Here is a 19,390-nt window from a genome sequence, read left to right as displayed (position 1 = left end):
CATATTTATAGTGATTCACACCCTTTGCAAATTACTAATAAACCCCTACACTATTTCATAGTGTAACACTATAATTATCAGTTGAATCATCCTTCTTAGATCGTTCTTTGCTTTTCTCCTTCCGTTTCTCTTTTTTAGCTTGCAAAATCAAATCATTCAAGGCACACACTTCTTAGCTAAATAGCATATAAAAATGTAACTAATGTTTGCATAACACTACTAGTGCTAGTGTTTATAATTAATATCTATTCCATGACAGTACTTCTTAGGTAGAGTTTACTAATTAAGCAATTACTCTAACACTAGTTTATTGGTGTATGTACACTCTGCTCAATTAATAGTTTGGAAAATTTTCAATAATGAATTGACAACGATTTTAAAAGAACAAAAGAATACAACTTTACTATAGGAAGCTACCAACTCACAATTGATGACAAATCTTCAACATCAACATCATCATCATCATCATCATCATCGGCAATATTGTCATCACCATGATTGTAAGGATTTGTTATCGTTTGTATAGAAATAAAATCCTTAAAAGTTAATGATGGTTAGAATAGAGGTTACATACAACATAAAATCAACATCATTATCACTTCGTACTCAAAGGCCTAGTTAGATATAAAAATATTTTTTCTCCTGTGTACCTTTGGCCTTTCTATGCCTTTGAACTGATGGAAAGAAAGAATTTCAAAATTAAGAGACTTCAATACAGCATATGCTACATCATTGGTGTAACTTTTTTCACCCCACTGTAAAAAAAACATTATGTCAAACATTTTAATAAGGTTATTTATTTGACTAGTACAATCTAAATATATATATACATATATCAAAATACGGTATTTTTTATAAATAAAATCATAAAATTACATAAATGTTTAAAATTTGCATATTTTTATAATTTTTTTCATTGTTTTTAAATAATTCCTAATTTTTATATCTTTATGTTGAAACTCTATCCTAAAAATTTGCTTGCACGTTGTAATTGAAAATGAGGAAAGACCAAAGATTTGTTAATTAAAACATAAGTCATGTTTGATATTGTTTTCTGTTTTTAGTTTTCAAAAAATTATTTTTAGAAATAAGAATAAAAAATAGTTTTTGAAGTTTTTAAAACACAAATCACGTTTAGTTAGTGTTTTTTTAAAAATAATATTGACCAAAAGTGAATTAGTTTTTAAAACAGAAAATAACATTTTGTTGTTTTCAAAATACTTATTTTTTGTAACTTTATTTTCTGAAAACTGTTTTCAAAAAAACAAGGCCAAACAAGTCAAATTGTTTTCAATAGCAATTTTCTGTTTTTAAAAACAAAAAGCAATTTTTTAATTATGATGCTAAACATGCACTAAATCACTGACTTCTTAACAAACATTGACCAAATAATATGGGCATGATTTTGTCTTGTGTTCATGTGTCGAAACAAATTAAGCTTTACTGCTTTGCCACTAACTACGATTCTTCACCATCTTTTAAGATATGGTTTCTTGTTAAGTACAACATCTGTAAGATTTGCAGTCCACCAAATATTATGTACAAGTCAATGAAGTTTTTTGGTGAGGAATGGAGTGAAATAGTGTTCCTTACCTTAAAAGCCTTAACATCAAGATTGTTTATTTTAGTTGACAAGATGAAACCCGAGAAAGTAAAGAAGGAAAAAGATAAGAAAGTTGACATCTTTGCATCCCTTAAACAATTTTATGGAAACATTGGATATAGAATGATGATCTTTCCTAGTCTCACATGTTGCTCTTTTACTTTCTTTGGCACATTTAAGATTGCATCTGCTTGGTCTTGTAACTCTGTAAACACCAGTACTTGCTAATATATAAACATCTTTTTTGTTATCTTCTCCCCAAGAAAAGACATATCCCAACACAGAATGAGAAACACTGGCAGTCAAAGTCTCACATTGAATCGGAGAATCGTAAGCACATCGAAAAGGGACAGTGGCAGTGGTGAAGTTTCCACTGTTTTCAGGACTTTCAGTGCCAACCCAAACAGCCCCAGCATACAAATCTGAGAACAAGTACCTTCAAAACAAAGAATGAAGAAAATTGTAGAGGAAAACATTTGTAATGTAAGTTGGTTAAAAGTAAGTGTGAGAATTTAGATTGAATAGGAGAAAATTCAAACCTTCCATAGAAGCATGGATCAGTCATTGACCTGTAGAAATAGCCACCTATGATAGAGGCAGATTTAACACTAGAGTTTAACTGAGAGTGAGTATAACCCATGACAGGAAATATGGGCTTTATGGATTTGGCAGAAGTGTTTCCTCCAGGGGACTTTGTTGGGTGGAACAAAAAAGAGCCTTCATAAACTCTCCAACCATAGTTCCCACCCTTTTTTACTATATCAACCTCTTCATACTGATCCTGTAAAGGAAATTTTAACATCAGCAGGCTAAAACAACTTCTGCATAAAACAAGAAAATGGCAATTTCATAAGATCTTAATTATGTCCTATTGTGCCAAACTGAAGTTAATAAGACATGCAACCTATCAAGAGCTTTAGAATCTGAAGTGAACAAAGTCACATAATTTGTCTGGAAACTATAGTTAGTTTACAGAAATATTTGGCAAGAACTCTAGAAATGAACAATTGGGGAATATTTAACAATGAGAGAAGTTGACTGATCTTAAGTATGATGGAGCAAAAGTTCTAAGGCTGCAAGAAATAGTGTAGACAAAATAAACAAAATTTCCAGTAGAATAGCTATTGGAACAACTGTAATCTACAAACCTGGCCACTATCCCCGCAAAGAAAATATGAAGGCCGTTCTGAATCAAAGCTACAGCGCCAAGGATTACTAAAACCCAATGCCCAAATCTCAGGCTCCAAGTCCTTGTCATCAATGTATGGATTATCTCTTGGTATGGAATAGTTTCCCCATAAGACTTGTTCTTGTATTTCCTTTGTACCTGATAAGTAAACAGCAGAACCATAATGAGTGTCTTACAAATAAGTAGGCTGATCAGTGACCACACATATACACAGGCCTTACTTGGTATATTGTCTATGTCAATCCTCAGGACTTTTCCAAGCAAAGACTTCTTGTTCTGTGCAAAATTATAAGGATCATCTCGATGATAACCATCGCTTGTCATGAGGTAAAGATAGCCATCTTCGGGTCCAAAAATAATTTGACCAGCATGCCCATCCTTGTCAGGAATGGCTAATGTAAATATCCTTCTCACTTCTTTATAACTCTGCTCTTGAACAATAAGATTGATCAACAACTGTGATAAGAAATACAAAATGACTGAAAATTAATGAGTAAGAACAAGAAAGGCTCCACCTCGGTCTGATTGGCAGTATACTCAGCCACAACGTTGTGATATTGGCATGGCTGAATTCCCCCTTCTGTACCAAGTTTTGAGGGATCACAATTCACATCTGTATTGCAAGAACACCTCCCTGAACATCCTGGATTTGTCATTTTATCACAGTTGTAGGAGATGAAGAAACGACCATTTTGCACAAAGTTCGGATGAAATGCCATGCCCATTAGACCATGCTCAGGGCCCAAAAGCACTTCATCAGTAATGTCAAGAAAAGGTGTGGATTCATTCAGCTCCAAAATCCCATTGCAAAATCCTTCATCAGGAATAGTTGCCAACCATACCTTACCCTCCTGGTTAGAAAAGAAAGCTTTCTGGGAGCCATCAGGATGAGGAACCATGTTAAGATAAGTCCCATTTCCAATCCTCTCAAGGCACAAACCCTCTGGCTCTGGAGGTGAAATAGCTTCTACTTTGTTTAGTGGAAAACAATAAAGAATCAATGGTGAGAAAAATAGTAAAGGAAAACCAAGAAAACCATTCATTTCAATGCACTTAAAAAGCAAATGAAAACCACTCGTTTTCATTACAGTAACTCTCATACAAACACTTTATTGATTTCATACCAATTACTGTGTAGTGTAGTTCCCAAACCACGGTATTCAAGAAGGCAAAGGGTCTAGGAGAATAATTTAATATTGAGCATGCAGCCATATCAAGTAGAGTTCACTTAAATTTTGGTGATGGAAGAGAACAAATTAGATTTCTTTATGCAGAGGTTGATTACTCGAGGCTGTTGTCTGCTTTTCCACAGCACTAGTCCATTTTCCTTCTTATCTGCATGTGTAGGCGTGAGTGTAGAGTTTGGTGACTTATCTAATACTTCTTTCAACAAATTCTTAACTTTTGTTCAGAACATTTAGGTCTTGGTTGATGAGGTCTTAAATTCAAGTGAGGATATATTTTGAAGTGGCCTAATGACTAATGTATACAAAATTGCATCGAACATTCTTCCACCTTATATATATCATTTCAAAAGGGTCAAATATTAAGCCAAGATTAGATAGTATTAAACAGCTTACAAATACTTGTCCTGAAACAACAGCGGTACAGGAAGAGGGAAAGAACAATCCCTCTTTCCTGGTAAAGTACTTGTAATTACATCCTTTTAAAGGAATGAAAAATACATGAAAACTAAAAATTAATGCCATAAAAACTATAGAAAAGACAAGTACAGTTTCATAAATCTCTTCCAATGTACATCTCCAACTTTGCTGACAAATCTAAGAGAGATCAAGAGCAATAGCCTAAGTTACACATTTCTCATGATTCATAAATTGAGTTAGTTTAAAATGTTGTCATTGTAAACTAGACCCTAGTACAACAAAGTGTCCAAATGCCAGAGAAATTAAGGTATTGACGACCATAATATCTTTGGTCAATCCCCCGTCCCACTTGTAAATGATTAACATGTGTTTCCTCTTTTAAGAGCATGAACTCTCTTTCCTAGTGCCTCCTCCAATTAAGCTACCCATTATCTAACTTTCAAGTGCACCAAGCGCCTTCATGTCCTCCAGGAAAGCCATATATGAGTCATCAATGCTCTGTGGCTTTGGAGCTGATGATGAATTTGTTGCATCTGTCTTTGCAAAGGGTGCTGCTGGTTTCGAGGCTACCACTGTGGCCGATAGTGATTGTTTAGGTTTTGTTTTGGGGGCAGTCATCTCTCTTCTTACTCGAACAGATGCAGGAACCTGAATTGCAATCCAGAAAACTACTTTAGTCAAGGGAGACGGACTGTCTTGTCAAAGTTCAGAATGAAATGTACAATTATAGCACAGCATGTAAACAATTGAAAAGCTGATAAAATAAAGCTTAAACTGATTTTTCATCCTTTTTTACAACACTATCACCAACAATTCACCATCATTTTGGTCACAGACGCAAACAATTGCATATTATACTCCTTTTATAACCCCAAAAGATACCATTTAATGTAAACAAGCAAAAGACATAAACGGTCGCTATCAATTGTTTTTCACAACACTAACAATTTTTGTAGTGTTTCACAGCACCATCACCAACAATTCGCCATCATTTTGGTCACACACACAAACAAATGCATATTATACTGCTTTTATGACCACAAAAGATACCATTTAATGTAAACAAGCAAAAGACATAACTGGAATATGCATCCAGTAGCAGAGCAAACAACTCACCATCGATGTAAGTTCTGGTGTGTGCTGAGCTAGCGGTCTCTTAACAACGGTAGGTGCTGCAGACTTAATATATGATGGCTTCTGGGGTACAGTAGGCCTGTTAAAAACATGATCATCATCCTGAAAAGAGGGAGGAGGACCAGGTGGAAGGGGCGGCCTCATCATGGGAGGACCAGGGGGAGGACCACCGTATGGTGGCCTGCTGATAAGAGGGGCCATCATTCCTGGGGGAGTGGGCCGGTTTGTAAGTCCAGGGGCAGCCATTGGTGGCCGCATATCTGGGGGAGGTGGTGGAGGTGGAAAACGCGATATTCCAGGGGGTAATACATCAGGCGACAAAGTTGAGATCATGGCAGGTCCAGGCACAGCAGAATGTTGCCTAGGTGGAGGTGGGGGTGGAATTTTTAAAAGATCCTTTGCCAGTGAAGGATTATTGTTTTCAGCATCAGATACTGAACCTTCAGAAAGATTACTTGCAGGCTTGGGAGGCATCCTAGGCAGAGGGGGAGGTGGAGGAAGTACATTATGCCCCTAGAGGAAAGAACGCCACAAAGAGAGGTGTCAATTTCATAGTTTCTTCATATTCTTTAAACACGGATAATCACAAATCACAATAGGTTGAATAGAGAAAAGCCTTACCTGCATAACCTCCTGGGCAGTAGATTCATCGGACAGAGGCTGATTTCTCTCCCTTTCATTTCCAGCAGTACCAGGAGGAGGAGGCTGTGTGGACTGTTGAAGAGGTGGAGGAGGGGGAAGTGGAGGGCGACTTGCAATTTGTTCTCTAGGTGGGGGGCCCGGAGGTGGGGGTGGGGGTGGAAAAGGTAGTGGAGGTAATGACATGTTTGTTCCTGCAGGCAATGGCGGCAATGGGGGTGGAGGAGGTAATGGCAAAGACTCAGGCAAAACAGAGCCATCACCAGATCCATTGTTAGCAGCATCTGGAAGAGGAGGAGGTGGAGGAGGTGCAGGCAAAGCACCCTCATCTAAGTCTGTTTGTGATGATGATGCAGCACCACTGGTTGAAGCATCAGATAAAGGAATTCTAGGTCCTGTATTTCACATTACATAGAAAATGAGGGAGAGAGAAACAAACCAACATCATCCGCCAAGCAAGACAAATAAAATAACTAAACATACCTATTGATGATTTATACATTGGAGGTTTTCCAGGGGGAGGGGCCCCAGTTGGATTAAGGGTTGCGTGGTAGTATACAGAATCCTGCAGCAAAAGAAGACAGAGCTCATAAGTGGAAAAAGTAAAGGGTTTTAATTAAATAACCTCTAAAACATTATTCCATATCTTACTTCAGGCAAAGGATTCTTGACTCTATCCTCCTCCTCTGCAGTTGTTCGTCTCCGAGGAGGTCCCAAATGACTAAGAAAAAAAGAAGCTATAGTCAGAAACTCAAACTAAACAGAAAATATAGAAAAACTATTCAACAGCAGCACAATGAACCAGGAAGAAAGAATTTTACGCACCTGAACATCACTGGGGCCTCACCCTTCTCCTTCATTTTCTCTTCATATTCCTATCCCAAAGAGCAAATAAAACTTATGAATTTATAATCACATAGAAAAAATAAACCCTATAAGCTCCAGGAGAAATTTGTTAAAGCTTTTGTATTGTTATGTATAATCACGATCCAGACTTTTATATATATATATATATATATATATAACTTACAAATAAAACATAAAATAAATCAACATCCAGGATTATATACATACTAAATAAAAGACACGTGTTACTATGCTTTGAAAGGCTAGAAAGGAAGACCACTTCTCACAGTATGTAAAACGTGATGAAACCAAGAACTACAACTGCAATCCACCAATAGAACACCTGAACAACAATCTAGAAAACACTCTTCAGTGCAGAAGTTAAATTGAGATGTTCTTTGAGTTTCACTGCTATCTGAAAAACAATGCATTTGTTTTCTATCCCTTTTCTTTCAGTGTTATGAAGGAGAATAGTGGATAAGATTACATGAAAAATAGTACAGGAGCAGAAATTTTTTTAAAAAAAAAGAGTAAAAGCCATATATATACGCCATTACCTTCCTCTTCTTTAGAACAAGGTTCAGTGTGTCCTCTAGTTGTCTCTTCTTGTGTTTCCTTGCCTTGTCCAAAGCACCATCAGCCTCTACAGCAATTAATACGAAATTACATGAACAATAGAAGCCAAGAGGGTGGTAAAAAAGTGAACTGTCAAAAATAAAGGCAAAGGCTAACTGACTTCTTTTTTTAAAAAAGAAAAATGTAAGTAAATACAACAAATTACTTCTAGCAATTTAGTGTTCATAAATAGGGTAAGAAGGTTTCATGGGTTCCTGCAGTGTTGGCATTACTTTGGGAGCTATGGCTAAGAAAATAAAAAGAGGAAAGAAAGAGATTAATTGAAGAAGTGAGTAATAACGTTGACAGAGAGCATATGGGAAAAGATTATGCAATACATTTTCATTTTTCTAAATATTCCAAACAGAAGAAAATGAATTCTTTGGAAATCATTTTTTTTCCTCCCTAAAACCTGAGTTTTAAACAAAAGGTTAAACGACTGATTTTCAATATAGTTCACTTATAACAGGAAAATAAAGATGAAGTGTATATAAGAAATATACTGAGACCATGACTTACTCATCATATTCAACTTGTCAATCTGCTCCTTTAGTGATTCAGGGTCCTTCTTCAAAATTCCCACCTCCCTCACCTTCTTCCTTTCTTTCTTATTCTGTTAGTCACAGATAAAACAACTTACGACATCAGCATATGGATCAAATTTCAAACCAAACAATGAACTCATTGTAATACAAATAGAATTGTAAGTGAGAAAATTAGTATAAGGCAAGTAGATTAAGAGCATATTCTGCATGAACAAAGCAATAGCTCTGTGTGGGTCAGTGAGTGAGTGAAATGGGTTCGATTGGTACGCCGTATTAGATGTATTGCATTCTATAGTATAATATAAAATTGTTTATCATATTTTTATATAATACTACCTTAAATTTTTTTTATATCAAAATATTGTATATATAGAAGTCAATACCAAACATTATACTATATAAAAAAATAACATATAACACAATTCAATATAATGCCATACAATACAATACGATTTAATACGGTGAACCAAATGGACCCTAAATGTAATAATTATTATAATCTACTACACCCTTAAAATGAAACCATTAACAAGAAAATGTGAGCCCAAAGTACTTAAAATGCCAGAACGCGGCTCAATGCTGCCAGCCTGCCAATTAATAACTACCTTTAACATGATCAATTTAAATTCAAACATTCTCACTTCTTATTTAACAGCTGAAGGGAAAAATCAGAGGAACATTGGGGAAAAGATGATACAATTACAGATATTAATGCAGTGTTGTTTGCCTTTTTGTTCACAAGTGATAGACTGATACGAATAATAATGATAATCTTTTTCAACTTTTTCAGCCTATTTGTCTGTATTGAATCAAGCAGCATGATAACAGCTTTAAAAACTAAACCATCAACAAGTAACACTGCCAACATAGTGGGCAATTCTTTAACCATGAAAATTTTAAGTTGGAAAAATTAGTGAGCAAAAAAATTGCAAAACTTCAATTTTAAAAGGAAAGAAAGAAATGAAGAAACAACTAGCAAAATAACAAATGCTTTCAAATTTTAGTGAGACCTAGAAGAAAAATAAGAAGGTAAAAAAAATGAGGATGAGTTAATTATTTGTAGGCAATAAGTTTTTCAAAAATATACATACGTGCAAATTTCAATTTGGGTATCATTAGATACACATACGAAAAGGGACTTCGTTAAGTTAAGCTATAATAAGTTCTCAATGCTGTATCATACCATTCTATTATATGTGCATCAATTTGGTAGTTGGATACATACATGAGAAAGTATAATCCTATCTTTCTCTTATCAACTTATTTTAAAATAAAATCTGCTCTTCAGAAGTTTTCCAGTAAACAAATCGAAAAGGGAGTGAATATCTCATCAGTAGACCAAATCGCGATTAATTTAAGGCAGGGATTCAAATAGAGAAAAAATTGACAGTAATTGAGAATAAAATTCCACTATCAAATGAGAATAATAATAATAATAATAAGTAGGAGTTGAAAGAATACCCTTTTTAATTCCTTTTTGCGAAGCTCCTTCCGATAAGCATCCGTAGGATTCATGACCTTACCTCCCTTCGTTGTTTTCATGTTTACCTCTCTCGCTTTAGCAGCCCTAGTAATACTAATTGGAGCCTTCTTCTTCTTCTTCTTCTTCTTCTTCTTCTTCTTCTTCTTCTTCTCTTTCTCCAATAATCGCAGGAAGAATTTGTTGAAGAAAAGTTTTCCTTTCCTTCGAATAATCGAAACCCCAATCGGATTTATAATATGGCTTTATTTGACCCAATGTTTCTAACCCAACATAATTTATGGTGGACACCGCAATATTTTTTATTTTATTTTGTTCTTTTAAATCGATTTAGTATATTTATATATATATTTTTTAAAAAATTATTTCATATACTATTTTTTTTTTTTTTTTTTATAAAGTGGTTACAACGCTCGCTAGTTGTAATAAGGATTTTTATACAATTTTTTGTTGCAATTTAAGTTACAGTGTTATTTGTAATAGGGATTTCTATGTAGAATTTAATAAAAATACATAAAAAAAAACTATTTTAAAGTGTAAAAAATAAAAAATCCTTTTTCTTTAAGAAGAAAATCATTTTAAAATTACTTAAACCTAAACTAAATTAATTTTAAAAAATTAAACAATATTTTTCAAAATATTCTTTTTACAACCTCAATTAATTTTAATAAAAATTTATCTAATTATCATAATATTTTTAAATAATGTATTTTTTTTACTTAAATAAAATTTAGTATATATTTCTCTTTTAATTTTCTTTATCTTAATATTTTTAGAATGTGGCTACAAAATATAGCACTCATATATTAAATGTGGTTGTTTAACGGAAATCGTTGGTTTAATAGTTTTTTTTCTACTTTTTTCGTTAAAGTTAACAGTTAAAACTAACACTATTAAATCAATTAATTAATTATTTTTTTAAAAAAAATATTTTAAATATTTAAATTTAATTTAAAAGTATCGAAAAATTTAGATAATTATTATTTTATATAAATTTAAATTTGAATTAGATGTTAATTCAATTAATTAATTATACTTTATAACAAATTTATTAGTTACATTATTTAAAATATCGAAACTTATTTAATTATTTTATTATTCAATAAATTAACTAAATATATTTATTTATAAATAAATTTAAAATTGAATTAAATTTTATATATTTGAAAAAAAAATAATTGAATTGACTTATTATATTTAATTTTATTATTATTATTATTATTTAAATTAATAATTAAATAATAGTAACTCTAATAATTCTAAGCAAACATATATTGCATGTTACTAATATCTAATATATATCAATCAATCAATATATACATATAAGAAGTATAAAATGATGACATGTCAATCTAAAATTCTTCTAAAAATAATTTAAAAATCTATACTTTTTAAAACTATTAATTAATTAATAATAATAAAACGAGTACTAATAAGACAACCTTATTTCAAGCTGAAAAGGGAGGTAAATTTCATGCTAAACATTTCTATAACTCGCTTATTGAAGCTCAAGATGTGAAGTACAATAGAATTATTTGGAATAAGCTTATTATTCCAAAACATAAATTCATATTTTGGCATGTTTGCAATCAACAGCTCCTTACTCGAGATCGTTTATACAAATTCATGAGCCTCCCCTCTGATCTTTGCCTGGTGTGCAATTCTGATATAGAAACGCATAATTACCTCTTCATTGATTGTGTTTACTCTAAGAAAGCCTGTGCTGAAATTGGCAGATGGCTGAAAAATGTGATGTGGCTGAAGGATATCTTTAACGTCGAGCAATGGTGCTTACAGGGTCCTCTTGACTTCCAAAATAATATAGACACCATCATTGTACTTGATTTAGAAGGAAATGATATTGATTGCTGAGGGACTTACTATTAAACACCAGGTGACTTTTGTGTTTGAGTCCTAGACTCTAATATTTGCTCTATGCAGTAAGTCTATGTGGTATTAGGAGATGGCTTCACCTTATTTTGGTCACGGACTGTAAGCAACTGGTGGATGGCACCCACAACAGATAAACACCTTACTGAGAGTACAAATTTATATTTATGAATTTGCTTAACCTCGTTGATTATGTGGATTTTAGTATTGTCTGGCTGCCGAGAGCCAAGATTGAGCAACTCATAATCTTGTTGCTTGGATTGTTTCTTTAAATCGGATTGGTTTCTTATTTATTAGGGAGGTAAAACCATTTGTTTCTACTAGTTTATAGTGTTTTATGTTTAATAAAATCTTACGTTCAAAATAAATAAAATTCATGCTGTGGTTATACACTTTTAATTTTCAACCAAACTTCTTTATCTAGTAAATATTAGAATATTTTATATATGGAAATTATTTTCTAATTAAGGAAATGATTTTCTATTTAAGGAAATAAATAAATAATTGATTTTCTGATAAATGAATATTTTATATTCATTGAATCTGGACAAAATCAATTATGTAATATTCTATATATGGTCAGATTTCTATATTCATTACCTGATTTGATTTCCTGAATTAATTGTCAAAATATTCTGACAATTAATGTGGCGCAGATACTGATGGAGCATCTCACCTATAAATATAGGGTCTCGGTCCCCGAGCTCCTCACTCATTCTGAATTCATTCAGCAAATTCCATCTAAAGAGAGTTGAGAGAGCGAGGAAGCCCGAACTCCAATATCGAAGCTATCGCAGGGATTGAAGCTCAAAGATCAATGGCTGGAGGTATATCGATCCTTTCATCGCATATATTATTGATATGATTACAATTTATTTTCCGCATTTCATATCATTTGTATATGCTATATTACATATACTATATTATAGTCTAACAATTGGTATCAGAGTGGTTTTATCTCTGCCTTGATTTTAGTTGAGTTTCATATATATACACATATATACTGTTCATATATATATTTGTTTTCGGTTCAGTTCGTGTGTATATATATATTTATATTCATACCATTTATATTATATATACATTTTCATCAATATATATTCATATATATATATATTATATACTCATACAGATTTATACACGTACTGTATATATATATATTTTCATTTTTCACGTATATATATATGTTTATATATATATTGTATATTATATATATGCTTTACCGCATAATGCATTCATAATATTTATTTTCATTTATGGGATATATACATGCATATATATACATGCATATATATATATAAACACGATCGGTCCATTGTTTGGTTTTTTCTATTTTTCATTTTTTCGGTGTTTATTTCGAATTCTAAATATATTACTATATTCGTATAGTATTATAGATCGATCTAAGCATTGAAAATCTATTGAAAAACTTAAGGATGGAAATTTTTTCCGGTTAAAACTTTTTCGGACCCGATTAATTTCGTGATATTAAAGTATATATTTTTTTTCGTGTTTTCGTGCATAAAATCTATGTGGATCTCTTTATTATTTGATTTAGAACATTTTAGATTTGAAAACACGCAATTTGGTCGTCGGAAACGCAATTTTCGATCGGGTTTGGGTCGGGTTCGACGAACCCGCGTGCAGAAAAACGGGTCAAAATCGACCCGGTTTGGCTGAAGAAGACGACGCAAACGACATGTCGTTTGTCAAAAAACGACGTGTCGTTTGCCAAAAAACGACATGTCGTTTGTCAAAAACGACGTGTCGTTTGTCAAAAACGACGTGTCGTTTGAAACCACGTTACACTTGTCGTTGTTGAAAAACGACATGTCGTTTTCACATTGTGAAAAATGACATGTCGTTTTTCGTATTCTGAGGCAGCCCTTTGGTGAATGAAACGACGTGTCGTTTTTTGTATGTGTTCTACACCCTTCAAATTTGGAAAAAACGACGTGTCGTTTTTTCAAAAACGACATGTCGTTTGGCAGTGTGGTTTTTTCAAAAAAAAAAAAAAAGGAAAAATTCCGAATTTTCTATAAATTTTTATTTATTTGGAATATTAATTATTTTCCTATTTTTTGTGTTAATTTAGTCAATAAATTACATTTAGTTAATTTTCTATTTTTGTTTAATACATATATATTGTATAAATTGAAAATGGAAATTTGTTTAAATTTGGTAATTTATTACATGATTTATTTAGGCATGTAAAAATTGTGCTAATTTGTGCATTTAATTATATATTACCAAATTTATGCAATTTATTGTCTAAACTAATTTTGAAAAATCTGTCATTAATTTCATATTAAGGAATTAGCATTTAATTAATGATCATACATTAATTGTATTATTTTGTATTTATTTGACAAATTTATGTTTAATGCAATTAATTTAGATTTGTATGATTTAAATGCTATACATAAATTCCTTTTATAGTGCTAGATATTTTTGGAAATATTCAAACATTAAGATAAGTTGAATATTTTATTTAGCAATTAAGTTTCATAAAACTTCATAAAATTATTCATAAAATATTCATAAAACTTTATAAAATGAATAAAATATGAATAAAACGTAAGTAGTTTTGTGTTTGACATAAGAAAACATGAACCTGGGACAAATGCTCATATCTAGAACGGTTTTTAATGATCTTCGGTTGACCACACTAGGAGCACTAATCTCAGTGATTGTCTATTATGTTAATAACGAAATTACTTTTAGGTAGAGCCCAATACCTAATGTCTAAGTGAAAATATAATTTTAAATAATTAGGGAGTAGCCATAGCATCTTTAATTATATAAAATTATATATTAATTAAAATTCACCTTAATGGACAAAACTTGTAATTAATTATTTGAATATAATAATTTTACCCCACAGGGATTTTATTATATTTTTATAATTAATTAGGATAATATATTAAGTTAAATTCTCTTAATTTACCCCACATGGAGTTATGAGGATTTGATTTAATAGTGTTATCACAAATTTTAATTAAAGATAGATTTCATTCCTCCATTATTTCTAAATTAAATACTTCATTAAATCTATCATAAAGTTCATATAATTTTATTAGATTTAAAATTTAGCCCAAAGGCAATTTTAGATTTAATAAAATTTTCATCTTCATCATGTTTCTACATTGGTAAAACATGAATTCATTAAAGCCTCAATTCTCTTAACATCTAAATTTTTGTAATCCTATTCTTGCAGCTATTTCATCCACCTCTAAATATGCTGAAATCACTAGTGAAATCCCTGAGCTTAGGAGTGACAACTTCAAAATCTGGAAGGAACGAGTTCTTCTCCACCTAGCTTGCACTGACATGGATTATGCAATAAGGAAAGATGAACCAGCTGCTATCACTGATACTAGCACTGCTGCTGAGATTGCACTACGTGAAAAGTGGGAGCAATCTAATCGTCTTTGCATCATGTTCATCATGTCCAGAATTCCTATGGGAATGCGTGGATTGGTGGAGCCACCTGAGAAGGTGAAAGACTTTATCAAAGTTATGGATGAGCAGTTTGACACTTCAGATAAATCTTTGTTCATCAACCTCATCCAAGAGTTCTCGTCCACAAAACTCACCGGTGTTAAAGGAGTTCGAGAACACATTTCTAAAATGAGGGACATCACTGCTCATTTGAAGAAACTCGACGTTATCATTCCTGATACCTTCCTGGTTCATTACATCCTTCACAATCTTCCTCCACAGTATGGGCCTTTCAAAATTTCCTACAACACACATAAAGAAAAATGGACTATCAATGAATTGATGACCATGTGTGTTCAAGAGGAAGCCAGGCTCCTACAAGAGCAAGGAGAAAGTGTTCACCTGACCACTCAACCTAAGAAACGCAAGCCATTCAAGAAGAACAAAGGGAAAAAGCCCATGGCTCCCAAGGCTGCCATAAAGAAAGATTCCATCAAATGTTTCTTTTGTAAACAAAAGGGACATGCGAAAAAGGAGTGCAGCCAGTTCAAGAAATGGATGGATGACAAAGGTAATCCAATTTCCTTAGTATGTTATTGTTGCGAAAATTATTAATTACTACGCAAGTGCACGCAATCAAGTAGTATACTCACGCAAGTGAGGTCGAACCACAGGGAATTGGATTAATTACTACTAAACTATACTTATAATTCTATTTGGCAAATCAAAAGTATTTATGATTGAAAAAGGAAGAAAGAAATTCAAGAAACTTAAAGAAACAAGTGAATATTAATCAAGATGAGAGAATAGGGAGACGAATCCTGTTGTTAAGTTACCAATGTTAATGTCTAATTGCTATCCTTCTCTTGAAGTGAATGACAGATTATAAATTAACCTAGCTCTTTTCAGATCTTCTAGGTTCTAAATCTCATGCTCTCTAATTAATCTCTTAATTAAACTAACATGAAATCAGCATTAAGCAATAATCTAAATGTCACAAAGGCTATGTAAATACTTTCGTTTCACATCAAAACCTAGACTATCCAATTTTAGCATTCTCAATTCTCACTTTTCAGATTTCGGATTGAGATCATAAAACATGTAAAAGGTGATCAATCTTGCACATGGAAATTAAACACAAATATGAATAGTGTTCACAATCAAGATGAAGGAATGACAATTATTCATTAACTAGGAAAACTTAAACAACATTCATCATTCTCCCTAAATAGGAGTTTAGTTCAAAACATCCATAATCAAATCCATAATTAACATTGAAACAGAAAATAGCATAGAAAAATTAAAGAGAAGAGAAAGAACTAGTTGAAGCAATTGATCTGGGTCGCCACAAGCCGCTCTTCTAGCCTCCTCCTTTGTTTCTAGGGCTCCAATTCTGAATGAACCCTAATTTTCACGAACTCCCTTATTTAAACCAATTCTCATCTTTAAAATTTGTGAAATTACGAAACTGCCCAAAAATCCCGTCACTGGGTCCCCGTCGCGACTGGCAAAGCCCCCGTCGCGACGGGAGTTAAACTTTGACTTCTTGAAAATCTCTCTGCCAGCTCCCGTCGCGACTGGAACAGGCAGCGACACCAATCTTGGTTTTTCTTCTCGATTCTTTCACCACTTTTCCTCGTTTCTTGTACATACTTTCTTTAAATGCCCGAGGACCTGAAACCAAAGAATCAAGCGTAATATAGCCCTAAAACTAGAAAAAAAAAAAAGAGTGAAAACTAACCGAAAATATGACCCGAAACTTAGACTAATTTTAGCCTAACAAATTCCCCCAAACTAGATTCTTACTCGCCCTCGAGTAAGACAAATACTACTAACTACTAATCTACTAACTACGCTAAGAGATAATCACAATACTACTGCTCATGTTCTGTTCTCTTCCATTGCCCAAACTAGAATTTCAATTCCACCAACTCTAACAATTAATTTAGATGCTCAGTTTGTCACATACTGCATAAACACAAGATGACTTCACAATCGAAATAATGTTATAATGGTTTTACTCTTTCCAACCATTCCACTACCTGATAACTCATATCCTTGCATGCTTACCTCTCTCCACTAATGTTGACAACATCCTTTCGGAATCAATAGGGCTTTCTGAGGTAATGAAAGTATGGCTTAGATATTTGGAAAATGAAAAACAATTTTAGCTAAAGATATCATAAGCACAAAAATAACCCACAAGCTTCTTCTAATTTCAAATTTCCCAAAGTGTTACCACAACTAACCATGATTGAGAAAAAGAAAATTTTCTTTCTTTTTTTGTTTTTTTCTTCCCAACATCACTGAATTTTTTTATTTTGAATCATGTTTTTTTTCTTTTTTTTCTCATTATTTTTTTCTTGTTTTTTTTTTCCAGTGATATTGATCTTAACAAATATCTCTTTTTTCTCAATCTTGCAAGTTTTCTTTCTTTTTTTTTTTTCCATCTTCTCTCACACCATGTATTTTGCTCCCCCAAACTAATTGTATAGCTTATGATATCATTGATTAAATAGTGAGGACAAAATTAACAGTGTGGATACATATTTCGGTGCGACAGGTGAAGAACAAAACAAGTTTAGGCTCAAGAGGGTTAACTAAGGATAATCATTTCATGGTAGGCTTGAAAGGCTCGAACTATCCAACAAATGCCTAAATCATATTCCTATTGAATATTGTCAAGGATTTCGCCTCAAAAGAATAAGACATGCAAGTTCTAAGCTATCCTGTCAATCTTACCACAAACTATAGTAAAACAATTTTCACAGATTGAGTATTTGCAGATAAACACAGGTTTCTAAGCATCCAAACTAATCCAAAGAGTTAACAAAATCAAGCACACAGTTATTTTACAATTTCAGATCACGTCACACTAATCAGCAACACACAATTATCTTTTAGCTTATTGCCATCCTTAACTAAAATAGAAAAAAAACTAACACAGAAAATTAAAGTGTAGAAAATAAAATTTTTAAATCTCTCCCCCCAAACTAAATATGACATTGTCCCCAATGTGTTAAAATAAAATTGTGGTTGAGAGATACTTACCTGCGCGCCACATCAACAAGCGGTTGACGCCCGTAATAAGCGTCATGCAAGAAAACTTGAAAAGTATTGTTATACTTGCCTTCAAGCTTGGCAAGCGATGAGTATGAACAAAAGTCAGCACCAACAACATAAGACTTTGGATGATGTGCTTGGGGAGAAGCCTTTGGTAACTCGAAGAGAATACAATATGGAGAATGCGGCATTAGTGGAAAATAAGGGTCCATTGGTGGTTCATAATATAGTGGTGTTGACAACCTCAAATCAACAACTACAAGTGATTCTTCTACCACCAATGGCACCTCTTTCTTGCTTTTCTCAAATAACCTCTCAATTGGTTGTTCAGTTTCCTCATGACCATCCACATCCTTGACTATGATTTGATCTTCAATAATTTCATCATTGAGGATGGATGTTTCTTCATTCACCAAATTGAGTTCATCATTTGTTGAGCAAGCTTCCAATGTATCTAAATTTTCAACCACTTTAAAGGATTCTTTCTCTTCAATTCTAGGCTCAGTCTCTTCTATGTATTCATCTGATGGTGCTTCTATTATATTCAAACAACTCTCATAACTTTCGTTATTTGAGTTATTATCCTTAAAACTCTCTGAATCCTGCGCCATTAAATTATCACATAGAGCTTTTACCATGTCCGCCAATCGATTAATCTCTTTTGGAAGTGATAGTATATCCTCCTCTTCTTCAATTGGTTGGGGTGAGTTTGGAAAATAAGGAGGGTATTGATGACTCCAACCTTGAAGTGATGGATTCCAATGCCAATCATAATCAAAATCTGCCATATCATTCAACAGATTTATTGTTTCACGGCCTCTCCTTAACAAAGGCCCTCCAGTAACCTCTGCTCCATAATCCACCCAACTTTTTGTTTCATCATCAAGTCCATTATAAAAGAGCCACGTAAAACATCCACTTGAGAAAGTGGGATAACATCTCTCTCCAAGCTCTTTAAATCTCCTCCAAGCAGAATAGAATGGTTCATTGTGTTGTTGGGCAAAATCCTCAAGATATAGCATCTGGATTTATCTTGCAGGTCAAACTCATAAGTACAACAGTAGTAAAATTAAAAAAAAAAAAAAAAACTAAATTAGTACTAAAAAGATAAAAATTTGAAACAACAAAATTAATACTAAAACTAAAAAGAAAAACCAAATTAGAACAAAATTTAATTTTTAATAATATTACAAAATTTAATCTAAAAGAAACAGATTAGAAATAAGCAAAAAGAATTAACCAAAGTAGAAGTTAGTATAATTTTATGTAATATCAATCTTTATACAATTCCCCGGCAACGGCGCCAAAAACTTGTTGCGAAAATTATTAATTACTACGCAA

At 32.7% G+C, this 19,390-nt stretch overlaps 2 protein-coding genes across 5 annotated transcripts; both read right to left on the bottom strand.

Moving 5' to 3' along the window:
• Positions 1-1,364: 1,364 nt before the first annotated feature.
• Positions 1,365-4,214, bottom strand: LOC133035796 (HIPL1 protein-like). The gene is made up of 5 exons (XM_061112073.1): positions 3,308-4,214; positions 3,014-3,248; positions 2,752-2,930; positions 2,143-2,384; positions 1,365-2,039 (listed from the first exon to the last, which is right to left on the bottom strand). The coding sequence occupies exons 1-5, from the start codon at positions 3,890-3,892 to the stop codon at positions 1,625-1,627; spliced, it is 1,656 nt and encodes a 551-aa protein (XP_060968056.1). The 5' UTR covers positions 3,893-4,214; the 3' UTR covers positions 1,365-1,624.
• A 124-nt stretch (positions 4,215-4,338) lies between these two features.
• Positions 4,339-9,930, bottom strand: LOC115711708 (protein EARLY FLOWERING 5). 4 transcript variants are annotated; one of them, XM_030640095.2, is made up of 9 exons: positions 9,637-9,930; positions 8,150-8,243; positions 7,573-7,658; positions 6,995-7,044; positions 6,821-6,890; positions 6,653-6,734; positions 6,152-6,564; positions 5,513-6,043; positions 4,339-5,044 (listed from the first exon to the last, which is right to left on the bottom strand). In XM_030640095.2, the coding sequence occupies exons 1-9, from the start codon at positions 9,715-9,717 to the stop codon at positions 4,829-4,831; spliced, it is 1,623 nt and encodes a 540-aa protein (XP_030495955.2). In that variant the 5' UTR covers positions 9,718-9,930; the 3' UTR covers positions 4,339-4,828. The 4 variants fall into 4 exon arrangements, with proteins under 4 accessions (XP_030495955.2, XP_060968055.1, XP_030495957.2 ...); XM_061112072.1 differs by lacking the exons at positions 8,150-8,243; positions 9,637-9,930 and adding an exon at positions 7,303-7,358 and having other exon boundaries at positions 7,573-7,648; XM_030640097.2 differs by lacking the exons at positions 8,150-8,243; positions 9,637-9,930 and adding an exon at positions 7,303-7,370 and having other exon boundaries at positions 7,573-7,635.
• Between the last annotated feature and the right edge of the window lie 9,460 nt (positions 9,931-19,390).

This window comes from Cannabis sativa, chromosome 3 (genome assembly GCF_029168945.1).
Source record: "Cannabis sativa cultivar Pink pepper isolate KNU-18-1 chromosome 3, ASM2916894v1, whole genome shotgun sequence".
NCBI classification, from domain to species: domain Eukaryota; kingdom Viridiplantae; phylum Streptophyta; class Magnoliopsida; order Rosales; family Cannabaceae; genus Cannabis; species Cannabis sativa.
The sequence above is the reverse complement of the archived record's forward strand: the minus strand, read 5'-3'. Positions and strand labels throughout refer to the sequence as shown.

Excerpts from the sequence above, each read along its gene's own strand:
- LOC133035796 (XM_061112073.1), bottom strand. The coding sequence starts at position 3,892 with ATGAGAGTTACTGTAATGAAAACGAGTGGTTTTCATTTGCTTTTTAAG. Across the intron at positions 2,385-2,751 it reads TTTGCGGGGATAGTGGCCAG|GATCAGTATGAAGAGGTTGA; the intron begins GTTTGTAGATTA and ends TTTCCTTTACAG. Across the intron at positions 2,040-2,142 it reads GATCCATGCTTCTATGGAAG|GTACTTGTTCTCAGATTTGT; the intron begins GTTTGAATTTTC and ends TTTGTTTTGAAG.
- LOC115711708 (XM_030640095.2), bottom strand. The coding sequence starts at position 9,717 with ATGAAAACAACGAAGGGAGGTAAGGTCATGAATCCTACGGATGCTTAT. Across the intron at positions 8,244-9,636 it reads GCAAAAAGGAATTAAAAAGG|AATAAGAAAGAAAGGAAGAA; the intron begins GTATTCTTTCAA and ends TGTGACTAACAG. Across the intron at positions 7,045-7,572 it reads TTGTTCTAAAGAAGAGGAAG|GAATATGAAGAGAAAATGAA; the intron begins GTAATGGCGTAT and ends TCTTTGGGATAG.